The 19,364-nt window shown below is 34.9% G+C and overlaps 1 protein-coding gene across 4 annotated transcripts in view; it reads right to left on the bottom strand.

Annotated features, from left to right (window-relative positions):
* Nucleotides 1–160: 160 nt before the first annotated feature.
* DACH1 (dachshund family transcription factor 1) overlaps nt 161–19,364 on the bottom strand; it is a 488,759-nt gene continuing 469,555 nt past the window's right edge. For all 4 annotated transcript variants that reach the window (XM_060191413.1, XM_060191414.1, XM_060191415.1 and 1 more), the window contains one exon: nt 161–2,911. In XM_060191413.1, coding sequence (XP_060047396.1) covers nt 2,894–2,911 — 18 coding nt within the window. In that variant the 3' untranslated portion in view covers nt 161–2,893. The remainder of the gene's footprint in view (nt 2,912–19,364) is intronic.

Raw genomic sequence — 19,364 nt, 5'->3', positions numbered from 1 at the left:
GGTTGCATGTTAAATGAAATCATTGAGCATTGTTCCCCTCGCATTGCAAAGAGCTGACTTATGTTGTTTTTAGATGCCTCCCATTAGAAAGTAAATATTACTTCAATGCTATGCATTTCGCAAAATTTAATAACGAAGAACTGTAAATAAAGTCACAGAAAGATTTCAGACAGTTTTATTAGGAGATTGTTGAAAAGAAAAAGAAAATTAAATACAATAACAGTAAATGTGGTTCTCACATTGAAACCAGGCTCAAAGAACTAGGCTACCATAGAAAAATTTCCAATTCTTGCATTATGATGTAAAAACAGATTTTTGTACAGATTTTGTACAACAAAATTCGTAATAACCTTTTATCATTTTTAGAAAACTTTAAATATATAGATAAAAATAGACAATTTTCATAGGTCCTACATGAAGATGAGTATGTTCTGTTCCAAGGGCTTGCATAGAGCGCAAATGTGGTTATAATATAGTAACAACTAGACATTAATAGTTTTAGAATTACAAAAGCATGGAAACCATAAAATGAGCAGAATTTTACTTGTTATTCAAGAAAAAAAAAAAAGAAACACCAAATTTCAAACCAGCCTGTATAACTAAAAATGTGAAAAACTTAAGTTACAGACTTAAAATAACATTGTATAAACTGTAATATTTACAACATGTTAGTAAGGTTCTCTCAACATATAGCTGATTTTTTTTTCTTTTACCCTTCCTAAAATTTCCTTTTTTAATGAACCAAACACTAAAGCATTCTCAAAGGTCTTGAAAGTATGTTTCAAAGAACTATTTAACCTACTTAATAGTTGACTCTATGCAAGGAGCAGAGCAATGGTTGATTCTACTACATACGCAAATTGTAGGCTTTTTAAAAAATCTTTCAGAAAATGTATGATTTAAAAGCTTGCCACAAGTTCCTCCAATTATAAGGGTTGTAATCCTTTAAAGACTGCATACAGAAGAAAAACAAACAAGAAATGCATACAACCAGGCATAGACTCTTTTGTGCTCAAACAACAAGATATCATGGAAGAACTATACGTTGAAAACCAAATTTCTACAAAGCATTTACTAACAACATTTTTAAATAAAAATATTGCTCCCTTTTAAGCAAGCTAAAGTAGGAACTGTATATATAACCTTTATCTTGTATGGAAAATAAAAGGACTTAGCTGGTTAATAATGAGCTACACAAAAGAAGTATGTTCCAGTATTGCAAAGAAGACCTAAAATCTATAGAAGCTTAGTGCCAGAGTATCTATGATGTTATTTTTTTTTCTTAACCAAATAATTAATACCCAAACACTTTTAAGCTAGTTTTCTTGGGCATTTAAGACTTTGCTGTTTATGGTAATAAATAATGTAATGATCATAACATTTTATGATGACAGCAAAATCATAAAATACATCACAGCTGTACTGATTCATAATATCAGTCTTAAAGGTGTAACTTCAGATATGTAAAAACAAACAAAAAAAGGTAACTTCAGCAAATAGTAAGAATTGTTTGCAGTTTACTTCCAGTTATCTGCACAAAAATTGAAAACACATACCGTAACTTTCAAAAAGACAGTGAAAATAACACGGCGCCACCCTTCCCTCTGACCAGGGTGGGGAGCACAGCACATTTTAACTTTATCACTCAGCGCTACATGGCATTGGACTGATACATCAAGGGTTTGTTAGGTTTTTTTTCAGCAACATTAACATAATATGACATTAACATATAAAAATATTTCTGGTGTTCTTATTTTACTGTTCAGCCACAATCCATTCTCAATAGTGCAGCCCAGGGCACTAATTAGAGTTTAATATACAAATAAAAGTGACTGACACAGAGTTCTGATGTCACCAGATGCTTAAGATCTCATTCATTAATACTGTGACTCCAGACAAATATTTACATGCCTGCATGCGTTAAAACCAGAAAGGTGTCTTTCTGACCAACAGGGTGACAAAACATATTTTTCTAAAATTTTCATTGTCCTAAATTCTATTATACTACTGCATACATAATACCTTCCGTGTATGGTTTATGTTTATATACTGTACATGTGACCAACAGTTTGATTAAGAAGCATCATTATTATTTTAAGCTTAATGTGTCATTACTAGTTTGGAATGAAAAGACGATCATTTTATATTTTTTTCCTTTCTTTCTTTCCTTTCTTTCTTTTTTTTTTTTTTAAGAAAAAAAGACCATCAGTGAAAACTTTTGACTTATATTCAGTGCTTCTACTCAGATATGCAAAATGTTATTTCATTGGATTGTTATCCACATCCATTTGTTGGTCTTTTGGAAAGTAAGTGAACAAAAATCTTCAGGAGAAAACCCACAAATAGCTTTAAATTGAGTGTAACAGAATATCACTCTTTATTTTCAGATTGTTTTTAAAGGAATCCTCGAGTCCCCTACACGTTCATGTCCACGTGCTCTTGCTGGTTTTTGGAGGACATAATTCTGTAATTCTGGGTGACTGACCATTGCTACAAGAGTCTCTTGATGTGCTCAGATACAGAATTTTCAGAAGAGTAAAATAGTTGATTCCATTAAAAAACAAAGTTAGGTCTTATTCAGACTTGCCTTTGACTCTGTATGTAAGGGTCCAGCAGCAAAGTTGCAGAGATTAGCTGTAAGATGTTTGATACTTGTACATTTACAGACATTCTCAGGTCTCTGGTATAAACCATGGGTGAAAATCAATGGAGGAAACTTTTTTTTTTGTAGAATACTTAAACTTTTAAAGGACATTAATACACAAAATTGAGGAAGTTCCCTTAAAAGGATTTTATTCTTTCCAAACTTTCCAATGACGATGCCTAACTGCAAAATTCTTTACCATAAGATGAATTTCTTCAACAGGAGAGATTCAGTACATGACAGTAGTTTTCAAATACAGTCTTCCATCTAAAAATGAACAATAAAATAATTAATATAATGATAACTAATGAATAAAATACATATAAATAGAAAAACTATATAACATAGTATACAGTATGTGGGTCTCTCTTCAAATATATAGAAAGTTATCACTTTTCATATATTAGTCAAGTTAGTTCATAATTGCAGTGAGTTTATGTGATCAAAAGAATACATCATTGCTAGTTCTAATAAATATATATTTGCTATTTTGCTATCAGTTTCAGAACACCCAGGAAATAGATTAGTAAGAGTGTGTGTGTGCTTTACTGATATGCAAAGTTAGTTGATTTCTGTTGAATGACAATTACTTCCGCCAAGCTTGCAGAACCAAATTTTCTCTGAATGCACTCAGGTGTATATCCATCATGAAAGACCGAGTTCCCACTTACTCCTTAGCAGTGTTGTTAAGTATACCATGTAATGTAACTATTGTGCATATTTGTTGCTGTTTATATGAGGGTTATCTAGGCTATTTCAACACTATCAATGAACTGTAGCCTTCTCTCCCTCAAGTGTGATTAACCAAAATAATTAAATATTAAAAATGGAAATATATGACTCATTTTTTAACCAAATGAGAAACACAGTTATATGAAAAAAAAAAAAAACAGATCAAATTTTAGGCACATTCACTAAATTCATTTGAATGAAGCAAAATGAAAGATGAAAATCCAGAAGATGTTGGGGAAATAGCTCAGCTGGTCAGGAGCACAAAACTTGCATGCTTGCACATGCATGGGATCCGAGGGCCACATTTACCAGAGTGGTGTTTGGGCTTATCCCTCTCTCACTCTCATGTGATACACACACTCCCTCCCATATGACATGAATTAAAATCTTAAAAATCGTTTTTTAAAAAATCCAGAGGGAAAAAAAATAAGCCTATAGCTAAGCCAATTCTACAGTTAAATAAAAAACTGTACTGGAAGCAGACATATAACTGGAATGAACAGACCATGAAAGAGTGATTCCTATTTTCTTATTTTCAAAAGCTAACTTTACAAATGAGCCATCTTTTTTTTGAGACATATTTGTGAATAATTCAAGATCTGCAGGAAAAATAGTTCTAACTAGCCCTATATTATTCTGGAGAAGCTAAAACGAGTTGTGTAAGCTATGGCAAATAGCCACAATGTATCCACACAGCTAAAAGACCTTTCAATTAAGGAACTGCAGTCTTATCTCAAGCTTCCTTAAAAACAAACTCTTCTTTCAGCCACCAGGTTCTAGATGCTACTCTGATGCCAACTAGACTTCCCTGGAGAGGGGACCCCACCAATGTGTCCTGGTGCCCCACTTCCCCAGACCCCTCCCAACTAGGGAAAGACAGAGACAGGCTGGGAGTATGGATTGACCTGTCCATGCCCATATTCAGCAGGGAAGCAATTACAGAAGCCAGACTTTCCACCTTCTGCATCCTATAATGACCCTGGGTCCGTACTGCCAGAGGGTTAGGGAATAGGAAAGCTCTCAGGGGAGGGGATGGGATACGGTGTTCTGGTGGTGGGAATTGTGTGGAGATGTACCCCTCTTATCCTATGGTTCTTGTCAGTGTTTCCTTCTTATAAATGAAAAAAAATATAGTAATAATAATAATAGTAATAGTAATAAGCTCCCTTTCTGAAAGCTGAATAAAAGTTTTAGAAGGCTATATTTGCCTATAACTCAAATAGTGCTGTTTCTATGATATAAAAATTGATTTAAGTATTTGTTACTTCCTTATTTATTGAAATAGTAAGTGAAGGCACAGAGCTTTAAAGAAGGCCTGGCGAGCTACCATGAATATTACTAGAATCACTTAATGTTTCCACAGCTAAGACTGAGATGTATGTTGGCTATATCTGGAAATTCCACTTTCTCTCCCCCCCCCTCCTGTTTGTAAGGGTTTCCCTTTGGACATTTTTGCCTCATAAGTAGATAATCTTATCTTACCCATACTTTAATCCATCATCTTTATTTAGTTATGCATGTTGATCACAGAAAAAATGTTTTTCCTGTTTATTCTTAATGCTGTCAGGCTTATTAAATAACTAATTATCTCTGATACCTCAAATGGGTAAGACAGTTTCTTGAAGATAAATTAGCAATAAATACCTGTTACTAACACTAGAGTTAATATTTTCTGAGTAACCATTATATTCAAGACCCTAACATATTTTAAATCTAAATTTTCCAATAACTCAACTCAACAAACAGGTATTCTAAGTACCTTTATAGACTATTAAGTCTCAAAACGGTTTGACATGTCATACATTTTCACAGATTCACTGAGGTGTTGTGATTGTGAATCCAATCTCCTGTGCATTCCACCATTTTGCTTTTGTTCCCATAAGTAGCTGGATTATCAGTGTTGGAAAGATGATAGATCTAATTTGATGGGGTAACGGATGGGGACAGGTGGTGAGGCACCTGATTAAGCACACATAGTGCTATGCACAAGGACCCACTTGCAGGGGGGACACTTCACAAGCAGTGAAGCAAGTCTGCAGGTGTCTTTCTCTTTCCATCACTATCTCCCTCTCCTTTCTCAATTCCTCTCTGTCCTGTCAAATAATATGGAAAAGGAAAAAAAGAAGAAAAAAATTGCTGTCAGAAGCCTTGGATCTATAGTGCTAGCACCAAGCCCCAGTGATAACCCTGGAGGCAAAAAAAAAAAAGAGGTAAAGTGTGGACTCAGATACCTGAGGGCCTTCTGTTTCACTACCTTGTGCATCTGGTCTTTGTTGTTCTATCAAAGAATGAACTAGGTTTTTTTTTTTGGCACAACATGCAAAGGCTAACTAACTGAACAACATGAAATGGGAGCCTGAGTTCTTATAACCTAATTTCAGAGAAAATATCTTTCATTGACACATGATTATTTATTTGCTTTTGTACGGGAAGTTGATATGACAGGGAAATCAAGATACTCTCTGTGCATAGCAGTGCTTAATTAAAAAGTCTGTTCTAGTTAAAGAATTTGGGAGTGGGGATTGAGTATTTAAATTACAAATTCATAACAGTTCCCAATTTCATGTGACTTGATGCTTACAGCTGTAATTTAGTGCATAAAAAGTACCCAGTGCCCCTTTGGGAGTCTAGATCAAAGTCCTTTATGGGTTGCAGAAGGTGGGAGAGGGAAAGAAATGTTAGAGGAAGACGACTAGACGGCTCTAGACTCTAATCCTATCAGGACCCAGAGAGAGTAGAGAGAGAGAGAAAAAAGAGATTCAGAAGTAGTCATAGGTATAGGTGTGACTTAGAAAGGAAGAGAAGGAAGGACTACATAGAAAAAAGGCAAAATATATAAATTTATAGACAGAGTCATAGAAATAATAGTCAACCCCCATCTGTCACCGTGGGAAGACTACTGAAGTTTCCAATGAATGGGAGGTTGAGGATGCAGACCTCTTGTTGGTAGGAGCAGTGTGGAATTATACCCCTGTTGTTCCATAATTATACCAAATGTTAATTTGCTGTCTATGCACATAGTGTCAAACAAAATTACTGCTAATGTGTGATAATACACATAGAAAAATAGATAATAATATAACTTTTAGTTCACATATAAAACTAGAATATGGAATAACTTGGTAGTTTATTTTTTGAAATGACTAATTTTTATATTGCAAAAGTATTCAGGAAACTGTAAGATCAAAGTGTCTGAAGAATCATCTGTGGATGCATTTTGTACATTGAAATCATGAGCAATTAATATATAAAGCCTCAAATGGCCAATCGTCAGAACATTTAATGTCTGATACCATCACAAGAATTAATATTCATTTACAGATTTAAATCAGATTAAAATATTCTCGAAGTGTAGACTACGGTTGTCTCCATTTTACAGATGAGAAACAGGAAGATGAATATGAGGCACTGCCTCATGCTAGGTAACACATGATTGATGTGAATTTTAACCAAAGTTCTACCACCCAAGAGTACACTCTCTTAGTGCATCACACCACTTTTCTTGCTGTTGCAATTCTTTTTTTTTTCTTTACCAGGTCTTTACTGTTCAGGGAAGAATTTTCTTTTTTTTTTTGCCTCCAGGGTTATTGCTGGGGCTCAGTGCCTGCACCATGAATCCACTGCTCCTGGAGGCCATTTCCCCCCTTTTGTTGCCCTTGTTGTTGTAGCCTTGTTGTGGTTATTATTGTTACTGTTGATGTCGTTCATTGTTGGATAGGACGGAGAGAAATGGAGAGAGAAGGGGGAAGACAGAGAGGGGGCGAGAAAGATAGACACCTGCAGACCAGCTTTACCGCCTATGAAGTGACTCTCCTGCAGGTGGGGAACTGGGGACTCGAACCGGGTACCTGTGCTTTGCGCCAAATGCGCTTAACCCGCTGCGCTACCGCCCGACCCCCTCAGGGAAGAATTTAAAAAAAAAAATATTTAATTTAATTTATTTATTCCCTTTTGTTGCCCTTGTTGTTTTATTGTTGTAGTTATTATTGTTGTCGTCGTTGTTGGATAGGACAGAGAGAAACGGAGAGAGCACGGGAAGACAGAGGGGGAGAGAAAGACACCTGCAGACCTGCTACACCGCCTGTGAAGCGACTCCCCTGCAGGTGGGGAGCCGGGGTTCGAACCGGGATCCTTATGCCGGTCCTTGTGCTTTGCGCCACCTGCGCTTAACCCGCTGCGCTACAGCCCGACTCCTGGGGAAGAATTTTTATAATATACACAATGATAGAGAGACAGAGGCTAGAGGGAATGTCACTACAACATTGAAACTCTCCCCAGGAACTTACTGAGTCTTTTTAAAAAAATAATCACATTACATAACAAAGGTTAGATTTAGAACATGGCATACAAAATGGGGCAATTTCAAATTTCTTAGCTGGATCATACCAGATTTCTAATATTTCATTGCATGAAAATCAGGTTAAACCATCAACAAAGGTGTGCCAGTGAAAAGGCCCTCCTAATATGTAAAGAGATATGTTTTTGTTGTTGTGCAGTTTTTAAAAATATTTATTTATTTATTCCCTTTTGTTGCCCTTGTTGTATAGTTATTATTGTTATTGTTATTGATGTCGTCTTGTTGGATAGGACAGAGAGAAATGGAGAGAGGAGGGGAAGACAGAGAGGAGGAGAGAAAGACACCTGCAGACCTGCTTCACCGCCAGTGAAGGGAGCCAGGGGCTTGAACTGGGATCCTTATGCCAGTCCTTGTGCTTGGCACCATGTGCGCTTAACCCACTGTGCTACCACTCGACTCCCTGTTGTTCAGTTTTTAAAAGAATCTCCTAGCAAAAGCCCATAGGATATCTTACATGTCTTTTGCACAAAGGATTTAATAAATTCACTCTATCAGGAAGTAGCTTTTTTTGAAAATGGTATCTGCATGTTCAAAACTTAAATCCAGCACATGTTATCTAACAAGGTTTTTCTGCTGCTATGAGCTGGAAGAAAATATTAATAGACTATAACAAACATTAAAAATCATCTATTTAGAAAGTTTAATATTTACTTAAAGAGTATTAGTTTAATATGAAATATAGTAGCCCTGAGCCTCTTTCAACATAATGTCTTAATCATATGAAGTAAGGGAAACCAAAACAAGTGATGAAAACAAATGTTAATGATTCATGTGATATTTGATAAGACAACTAAAGGAAGTCAAAATAAAAGCAAACAAACAGGAACAGATGGGAAGGATCTTTGTCAAGTCATAACCCTTCTTCTACAACCCCCAAAGGAAGAAACTAATTAAAGAAAATATTGTTTCTTGCTTTTTTTAATAATTTTATATTTAGAGTAAGAACATTCTGATTCTACTAAGGCAAAAATAAGAGACATAAAGTCTACATTCAACATGAGAAATGTTTCAAGAGAGACTGATGTTGAGGACAGGCCCTTTAATAAGAAGATACTGAGTCAATCAATATTATTTATTTTCATGAAATGCACATAATAAATGATTTTTCCAAAGTTAAGCTAAAGATGATATTCAAACATAACAGGATAGTTGATTTCCAGAGTTTATATTTAAGGTTGTATTCAAGTAGAATTAAAAAGCTAAAACTGAAAAAGAGCTGTAACATATTTAAATCTTTTTTGCTTTGGGGTATAGTTATGGAACCTGAAGCCCACAAGATTATAACAAAATGAGAAAGTACCTGACATTACTGTCAGCTGTAAACTATTAATCCCCCAATATAGAAATTTAAAAAAGAACTTTACATGAGATTCCTTTGGAATATTTTATACATAAGCACCTGGTATAAGAAAGCACATCAGAAAGGGAATTATGTTTACATTCTTAGGACAGGTCTGAGATTTGACACTTCAGCAATCTGAAGCAGGTTAAATTAGACTCATGGTATTGTGGGGCTAGAAAGTATCATCATTGGGCAAACCGATCTAAAATTCTTTGTAAATAGGAAACTAAACCAACTAACCAGAAATGAAGGCTGAACTGAAGAATGTGAAGAGAAAGCATTTGAATATTTACAGACGGTTATGGTTTATGTTAGCAAAAAGAGACTGAGTCAATTCTAGCCCTAGGCAAATAACTTAAGGGCTAGATCTGCTTAAAATATCTTAGTTCCTCTAAGAAATGGCATTCTTGTTGTCAGTATTTTTACTTTTTTTTGGTCATCACTTGGGCTTTACTGTTCCAAGTAAATATTTTCAGGTAGAAAGATAGAGACAGAGAGATAAAGAGAAAGGCACCACAGCACCAAAACTTCAGATCATATTGGTGCCAGACTCAAACTTGAGTCATGCCCATGACAGAACAAATATACTATCCAAGTGAGTTATGTTCCCAGCCCTGTTGTTAGCATCTTAAAAAACAGCCCCTTTTCAGATTCAATGATGTTGAATCTTTCAGTGGTCACAGAGAAATATGCACCCAAAAGTTGAGATAGTCTTATTTATAGGGTGTTAAAAATCTCTTTGTAAATCTAGATTCTATGCAACTTGGAACAGAAATATGGACCATAGGATTTAGGGATTTTTTTAAAAATCTATTTAAGAATTGAATATTTTTAAAAATTTATCTCCAGGTTATAATCACCTTAAAAGTATTACACAAAATTTATCTCAATACTTTTGAGATAAATTTTCCTGGAGCCTGGTAAATACTCAGTGACAGGTTTTCAGTTGAGGGGACCACCAAAATCCCATCACAAAATGAAGGACAATAGGCATCACATGATTCTGGGTGCCATATTGGAAATGAGCAAGCTTTAGAGACTCCATCTTGTTCTCATACACACATTTTGAAAGAAAGCTGAAACCAAAAGTCTATCAGAGACATTCGCAAAAGACGAACCTATTATGCAGACCTGGGGCAGGGGGGAGGGGGATACTGCTTAGGATTCTACCTTCAAGTTTTACAGATTACTGTCCACCAATGTTTCATTCTTCGTGGCAGGACAACACTCTCAGCCAGATAAATAACCACATAGAGGACCAGCTCAACAAACAACCTCATACAAATAAATAACTTTGTGATAAAAATTCTTTCAGCTGGACAAACAGCCTCATGATAAGACCTTCTCCCAGCTGGATGGATAGTCACAAGATTGTACCTTGTTTCTTACACTTTATCTTTAATAGGTCCATAAGCTCAGTCCCAGAGGAAGTTTTTTTTTTTTGAGACGCATGTCTCCCATCTTTTCAGGTTTGACTAGCACCTGATTAAATCTGTTCTTGCACCATCTCTTGTATTTCACTTAATGGGATTGCTGAGAGGTAAGCAAGGAACCTTTGATTCAGTAACAATGATATGTTGAGAGGAATGTAATTTTCCTTGGTAGTGTACTGGCTTAAAACACATGACCCAGAGCCAGGGTGGTAATGAATCTGATAAGAGTGCACTTTACTATGGGAAAGAAAACAAGTTTAGGTCCATTTACGAATCAGATGCCAGGCTCAGGCAAAAATTAGTAAAGTCACAGGCCCTTTGGAATACACCTAAAGTGTACCTACTAGCTATTTCCAAAATGAAGACCCCAAATCTTCATCTGCAATATTCCAGCCTTTAGGTTCATAATTAGTCAACAATTTGTTCAGCTTTATATGTTAGTTCTTTTTTCAGCCATCACGTTCCAGATGCTATCATGATGCCAGCTGGACTTCCCTGGGCAGATGACCCCACCAATGTGTCCTGGAGCCCCACTTTCCCAGAGCTCTGCCCCACTAGGGAAAGAGACAGATAGGCTGGGAGTATGGATCAACCTGTCAACACCCATGTTCAAGAGGGGAAGCAATTACAGAAGCCAGACCTTCCACCTTCTGCATCCCACAATGACCTTGGGTCCATACTCCCAGAGGCTTAAAGAATAGGAAAGCTATCAGGGGAAGGGATGGGATATGGAATTCTGGTGGTGGGAACTATGTGGATTTGCCCCCTCTTATCCTATGGTCTTGTCAGTGTTCTGAATTTATAAATAAATATTAAAAAATAAATAAAATTTTAAAAGTCCAAGTTTAAGGCTACAGTCCTGACATGGAAGGGGGAAGCTTCATGAGCAGTGGTACAATGTTCCTTTATCTCCGTCTCTCAACTGCTATTAAAAAAATGGACATCTATTTTAGTTATATTCCAAAGGGCCTGTGGCTATACTAGTTTAAGAAAAAAAACTTTTTTTTTTACTAAAATATGCCTACTAGGTAGTTAGTAGGCATATTTTAGTTGTATTCCAAAGGGCCTGTGGCTATACTAGTTTTCTTTTTTTCCCTGAGCCTGAAATCTGATATGCAGGCTGGGAGTATGGATCCACCTGTCAACACCCATGTTCAGCAGGGAAGCAATTACAGAAGCCAGACCTTCTGCATGCCAGCCACAAAATACCTTATTTTTATTATATAATTTTAAAAACATACATATACATATGTGTATATATATATATATATATTAAATGAGTGAAGAGGCATGATTATATGCCTTACTTTCAAATGAATTAGAAAATACTGTGCAGAAAGAAAAAAAATTAAAGCACAAAGGAACAAAAGACTAAGCATAGATAATACTTGGCAAAAGATATATGAGTTTTAGTATCTTTTATAAATTTCTTATAAATGTGATTTTTTAATTAGAAATTGAAAATAATTTTCCTAAAAGAAATAAAAGTTCAGTGTATTATGAATATCAGATATTTACTAATAATTTAAAGTTTATATTTTCAATTATCTACATATAATGTTTCATTGAGTTTATGGTGAGTTGTTCTTACAGTAAATATGTTCTTATTGTTTAGTCATAGGTTTTTGAGAAGTCTTAAACGGTAAAATTCTGTGTAGTGATTTTTTAAAATAAAGTTTTACAAAAAAAGTTGCTCTCAGATTAATGAAATTTATTGGACTGAGTGTATAGACATAAGATGAATGAAACTGACTAGACTGAGGGTATAGTCATAAGAAGGATTCTGTATATTGGCCCATTATGTTTTAATGTAAATTTACAATAGTAAAATTTATGAAGTCTGTATTACTATACTACCCATTAGAATTGTGCATGCTAATGTGAATTTGCTGGAATAAGGAAATTACTGTTTAACTCTGTTTAAAATATAAACTACCTTTTACAAGTTTATTAAAAACACATAGCATAACTTTGACCTCTTTGAATGCTTTGCTTTGTTTCTGTAAATAAGCAAAAATTATATTGCTAGTGGGTCTGTTGTGGTAGTATGTGTGTGTGTGTTTGTGTGTTTGTATGTTCTAATTAAACATTCATTAGTAAGAAGCAAAAAACCATCAGAGTGGTTAATGTACCAGCAAGTGAGAATTGAGTACTTTGCACTTAGGTTACCTTGTCCTGATTGGAAGGTGAGACCTCCTAACTTTAACAAAGTGAAACACAATGAGATCTCTTATTACTTTCTTTAGTCTTCATTTTTAGGGGGTAGAAGACTAGAGAACAAGGATGGCAGGAAGTAATCATTTGAAGTATATCTGTACCTGACTGATAAATGGATATGTTATATACTATGTTTAATTAAAACAGAACATAGAAGAAAAGTGATGCATTTTTTAAATAAAATAACACACTGCACAGAAGGACAACAAGGAACTTTCAGATCAAGCATTTGTGTTTGTATGCCTGAAAGAAGCAGTCTAAGTCCTCTGTGAATAAACTGAGTTCTTAGAATAAATTTATGTGCTATCTCTGGGGAATAACCAAAGGTGGCAATTAGAAGGGCAACTCTTGTCAGAGCCTAGTTATTTTCTTTTAAGTTTGGAGGAAAAAATCATCATGTTTAAAAAGTTAAACACTTTTTTCTACTTTCTACAGCATGCCTAGTTCAGTAATTTTTAATAAAGATATATTTGTTTAGGTAAGTAGCTATAAGTGAATAATGTTCTAAGTTTCTAGAATTTTACTGAACACATTTAAACAATGCCAAATTGAAAATACTGGACTAGTGCTAAACTTGACAAATGACAAAAATAACAATGAAAGATGACAATTTTTAAATTTTTTTATATTTACTTATTTTCCCTTTTGTTCCCTCGTTTAACATTGTTGTGGTTATTGTTGTTGTTATTGACATCATTGTTGTTGGATAGGACAGAGATAAATAGAGGGGGGAGACAGAAAGGGGGAGAGAAAGACACCTGCAGACCTGCTTCACCACCTGTGAAGCGACTCCCCTGTGGGTGGGGAGCCAGGGGCTGGAACCAGATCCTTAAGCTGGTCCTTGTGCTTTGAGCCACTCACGCTTAACCTGCTGCACCACCGCCCAACTCCCAGCAGGATGACAAATCTTTAATATTATGATTTGTTAGGCTAAATAATGGACACTTTTGGAGGAAATAGCATTTTCATGTTTTGCTTAGTAGGTTTATTAAATGTTTAGATAATTTATGGGTGAGCATAGAATCATCCTATGGCAAAATTATTAAATAAGGTAGTCCTCTATACTAAATGTGAAAAGTAACACAGATCATTTTAGAGATGTGCAAAGTAAGTTATATTAAGGAGACATATTAACAAACAGGCTTGAAAGAAACATTGTTGACAGAGTTATTATATATAAAGAAAGAATGAGAGAACCAGAAAAGTATCCAAAATGCACATCAGAGAAAGTAGATAGAATTTTTTTTTTCCGAAAATGTCCATGAAAGTACCAACAAGTTCTGAAGCTATTTTCAAGATTCATGTCAGCATCTGGTCTACCTTTAGATATACTCCTGAATCTATACCATTCTTAAATTATGCAATAATTGCATTCTGACCCCATCTTGCTAGGTAACGACTAATTTTATTTTCTGTATAGTCCACTGTGGTAGGCATTTTTAAGGTGGCCATCAATCCCCTCTTGCCTCCAGGCATTCACATTCTGGTATGATTTTCATCCTTCTTTAAGTAAGGGCTATAGCTAGTAGCTGGTTTCTAGTGAAGATAAGATGGCAAAGGGAATGAAATTTAATTCCAAGATTAGGATAAAAACAACAACAACAAGGTGACTTCCATCTAGTTGCCATGCACCTTCTCTCTATACCTTCTATTTGTTTAACCTGAGGAAGAAGTTGGAAGTGTACAATGATCTACCCTACTAAGAATCTCTTGGACAAATGACAACCTCTGAACAATAGCTGACAATATGCTGAAGCTTTAACCTCAATATCCTTAAGGACACAAGGCATGCCTACAGCCACACAAATATGTATGGAAGCAGAGTCTGCAGTGATAACTGCAGTCTCTGTCAATACTTTATAGCAGCCTAGAAGAGACCCTCAACGGAGAATTGAATTGAGATGCTCCCAGATTCTTCACACACAGAGACTCAAGGAAATAAATACATTCCTTCAATCTAAGCACTTAAGACTTCAGACGGGTAATCAGATTGAATTTATTAAAATATTTATTTATTTTCCCTTTTGTTGCCCTAGTTGTTTTTTTATTGTTTTAGTTATTATTGTTGTTATTGATGTCATCTTTGTTAGACAGGACAGAGAGAAATGGAGATAGGAGGTGAAGACAGAGAGGGGGAGAGAAATATAGACACCTGCAGACCTGCTTCACCGCCTGTGAAGCAACCCCCCTGCAGGTGGGGAGCGGGGTCTCAAACTGGGATCCTTAAGCCAGTCCTTGCGCTTTGCGCCGCATGTGCTTAATCCCCTGCGCTACCTCCAACTCCCAATCAGATTGAATTTTAACTGTAGGCTCAAATTGTTAATACATTTCTGATAATATTGTTTAAGTCATAAAGTTTTGAGATGATTTGTTTTGCCACATTAGATAATTACTGTTCTTTCAGTATACGAAAAGTATTCTGTTCAATGTTATGGATAAATGTTTAAACTCCTGCAATTTGGCATAAACTTTAATCTATGTTCTGGAATACAGAAAAATTCAAAGACACTTCTTGGTCATGTGATCTTACTAAGCCAATTCTGAGTTCTCATGTTTGACTGAAATACAAACAACTAGTAAAATCCAATTTAATGTTCCCTACTACCCATTTTTTTTTGTATTACTTTATCAAAACACTCTTAAATAGTGTCTCTAGTCAACAAAGTAAAAAAAGAAAATGTGCCCCTTTTTGCCATACATTTAACCCAAGTTTGATCTTGGCTTCAGCCACATTGGTGGTAGGTTCTGTGCTGTGTTGTCTTTCCTCCTCTCTCTTTCTAGTATTGCTCAAGCAATAAAAACTCAGTGACAAGCATTGTTAACTTGTTACTAATAAAATATATTACACCAAATCACAGAAATTTCTTTTATATTTCTAAAGGTGTGTGTGTACCCTTTTAGGTACTTTGAATCTACTAGAGATTTTAAAGGTGGGTTTTCCTTATAAATTGATTATCTTAGTTTATGATATACGCTGACCTTGATATAAAAATGAATCATAATTGAATCCCTATATTACTTCAGTGTAATAATGATTGCATTAGAGCACTTGATAAAAATGTCATTTGAGTCAGCATTCCCACAAATGGCACAGCTCCATATTGTTGAACTTACCATTTACTTGACTACTGAAACAGAAAAAAATAACTAGATTTCTTTATTAAAAACATTGAGGAAGATTCTATATTGAACAAGCAATCAGACAATCTTTTTAATGTTCTTCATAACCACTGTTCAGAAGTAGTGATTGGCTAAATTCAAATTTAGTTAAATTTGTTATCTTGCAATATTTGAAACTGTTGTTTATTATACTGCATGCTTTCCAAGGAAACAGACATAATTCTTAGTAAATGGATCAGTAAAACATCAACAAAACAGCCACATACAATAACAAATTTAAGACACTAAATGCTTTCTAAAGTGGAATGCCATGAAAAAAAAAAAAGACAAAGTATGCTATCACAAAAATATGCAATGCTAATAGTAACTTTGCATTTTATAAATTATCTGTCTCCAGACACAAAGAATTTCAGGAAACATCTGAGTACTCTGGGCTTACAATTTTCATTTATTGTAAATTCCAATTTGTTCTCAGCATATATTAAATTTCATGGGATTGCCAAATTTCTCTAATACAATTAAAAAAGAGAACATGAAAACTCTGAAAGTAAACATTTAAAGTATATTATAATAAATGTGCATATATTTACACAGATGATAAATGCTCATATATGTATATTTCATGTTCATTGTGAAGTTCTGCCCTGGGTCATGGTAGCAGAGGCCACTATTTCCATTAAAATTAATAGCTTGTGGCAGTGGTTACTGTTGTATTGCCTTATTTTCCCATCACTAGAAACTGTGACTGAATACAATTAACTTGTGCCATAATGTAGATCATTCTATTCTGAATTAAATTTAGATTTCTAGAAGCATTATGAGTATAACAAACTCACTGAGGTTCATGTCAAAACCACTTCATAATAAAATATTTTCCTCCTAGAGGGAAAATATACTACTTTGACTCTCAGGGGTTATATATAATTGTATTTGAACTATACCAACTGATCAACCAAGAATGTCTGTTTTAACTTCGCATCTGTGATTCATTTCAACTGGGCAGACTTCAGTTCTCTTTAGGGAAACTTACCCACAGAATTATAAAAACAGTAACTGATAATAATATATTGGGTTTTGTATAAGAAATCTTGACTGTTGGGAGTCGGGTGGTGGCGCAGCCGGTTAAGTGCACGTGGCGCAAGGATCCCGGTTCGAGCCCCTGGCTCTCCATCTGCAGGGGAGTCGCCTCACAGGCGTTGAAGCAGGTCTGCAGGTGTCTCTCTTTCTCTCCCCCTCTCTGTCTTCCCCTCCTCTCTCCATTTCTCTCTGTCCTATCCAACAACGACGATATCAATAATAACTACAATAACTACCACAACAATAAAAAAACAAGGGCAACAAAAGGGAATATAAATAAAAAAAGAAATAAAAAAAAGAAATCTTGACTGTTTTCTATCAAGTCTTTGGTAGCATCATGGTATCTATATGAAGAGTTCACCACTTTCGTAGCCCTCATTTCTTTAGTCTGGGGGTTAGATAATGATTCTCTAAATGTGGGGTCAGGTGTTCATCTGGTTGAGCGCACATGTTGCAGTGTGCAAGGAACCGGGTTCCAACCCCTGGTATCACCTTTTGGGGGAAAGCTTCACAAGTGGTGATGCAGGGCTGCAGGTGTCTCTCTGTCTCTCTCCCTCTCTCTCATTCCTTCTCCATTTCTGACTGGCTCTATCCAATAAATAAAAAAAGGTAATAAAAATTAAAAAACTAATAATTCTCTAAATACCACAACTCTAACCAGACACTTGATTAATATTATATGTACATGTACAGCTATATATAAATATTATTATATCTATTGAAATGCTTCTAAGCCTTAATATACAGTGGCACGCTAATATATTTTGGCATGGTGCACAGTTTTTTGTGATCATTTAGAATATTATTACCATGAGTATATTTTGGTTTATTTATCAATTCTAAAGAATAAATATAATATTTACTTATTTTTAAGAGTATATATGGTTCAAATGATTGCAAAGAGTCTCTATGCATGGGAAGAAAAGCCTAGCAATGATAGTAAATTATTGTTGCATTTTTTGTTTATGACTGTACTCAATGTAGTTTGATTACTTGAAAGGACTAGTATTCAACTTATTGCCATATGAAACAATATCATGAAAAATACATGTCTCTTAATGTAAAAGTTGAGCTGACAGTTTGTCATGAGTAAAATTTGCAGAATCAACAAAGATGCAAAATAAATAAGTGAAAATATGATTTATCTAACATATAACTATTTTTAGCATTCTCATTCCAATTTTATGTATATAATCTAGCACTGTAAAAGTTTTGGTCCTATATTTATTTTACTCACTTTAATGGATAAAATTTAAAGTGAAACAATCCATCCTTTCTTACTGCCATATAAAAGCTACTTTATGTTTTCTCTATTTAAAAAATATATCAGGTCATGCATTACAGAATGGATGGTATGAAATATTATGTAAATAAATAAACTCTTAGCCATTTGAACATACTCTGTTTCTCAGTCTTGTATTTGCTATTTATTATTATTATAATCATGTTGGGAAAGAGGCAGAGTGGCTTGATATTCTAGCCTTCAAAGCATAATGACAGTATCAAGATTGTGCAAGTCTTATTATATTTTCAAAACAGACTTTAATAGCATACAGAGCTGTGTCTCTTATCTGGGCTTCATGTTTAGTTCAAACCACTTCCCATTCAAGCTGAAACTCCATATTAACTCAAGTGCTTACACTAAGGCTCTATTTCATGCCCTTGTCAGATCAAACTGAATTATGGCAAGACAAACTCATTATCATTTATTCTAGCTTAAATCTCTTTCTCATATTATCTATTAAAATATTTTTTAAGGAGCTATGATGACACACCTGGTAGATTGACTATGTTACAATGTACAAGGACCCAGTTTCAAGGCCACTGGTTCCCACCCTCAGGGAAAAAGCTTCATGAGTAGTGAAGCAATGCTGGAGGTGTCTCTTTCTCTATCTCTCCCTTCTCCATCAATTTCTCTCTCTCACTCACTATGCAATCAATCAATAAATTAATTAAATAAAAACTTAAAGAGAAGAGGCCAGGCAGTGGTACACCAGGTTAAGCACACATAGTACAAAGCGCAAGGACCTGCCCCAGGATCCCAGTTTGAGCCCCCAGTACCCCACCTGCGAGGGGGTTGCTTCACACGTAGTGAATCAGGTCTGCAGGTGTCTGTCTTTCTCTCTCCCTCACTATCTACACCTCCTCTCTCAAATTCTCTCATTCCTATCCAATAAAATGGAAAAAATGGCCGCCAGGAGCAGTGGATTCATAGTGCTGGAACTGAGTGCCAGTGATAGTCTGAAATATTATATTATATTATATTATATTATATTATATTATATTATATTATATTATATTATATTATATTATATTATATTATATTATATTATATTATATTATATTATATTATATTATATTATCATTTAATTTCGAGTTTCTGACACCCATAGCAAAACTTTTCTGGCCCACATGCACAATTTTATCAGGAGGAATTAATTT

Source organism: Erinaceus europaeus, chromosome 5 (genome assembly GCF_950295315.1).
Source record: "Erinaceus europaeus chromosome 5, mEriEur2.1, whole genome shotgun sequence".
Lineage (NCBI taxonomy): Eukaryota > Metazoa > Chordata > Mammalia > Eulipotyphla > Erinaceidae > Erinaceus > Erinaceus europaeus.
This window is presented reverse-complemented; position numbering and strand designations above follow the sequence as displayed.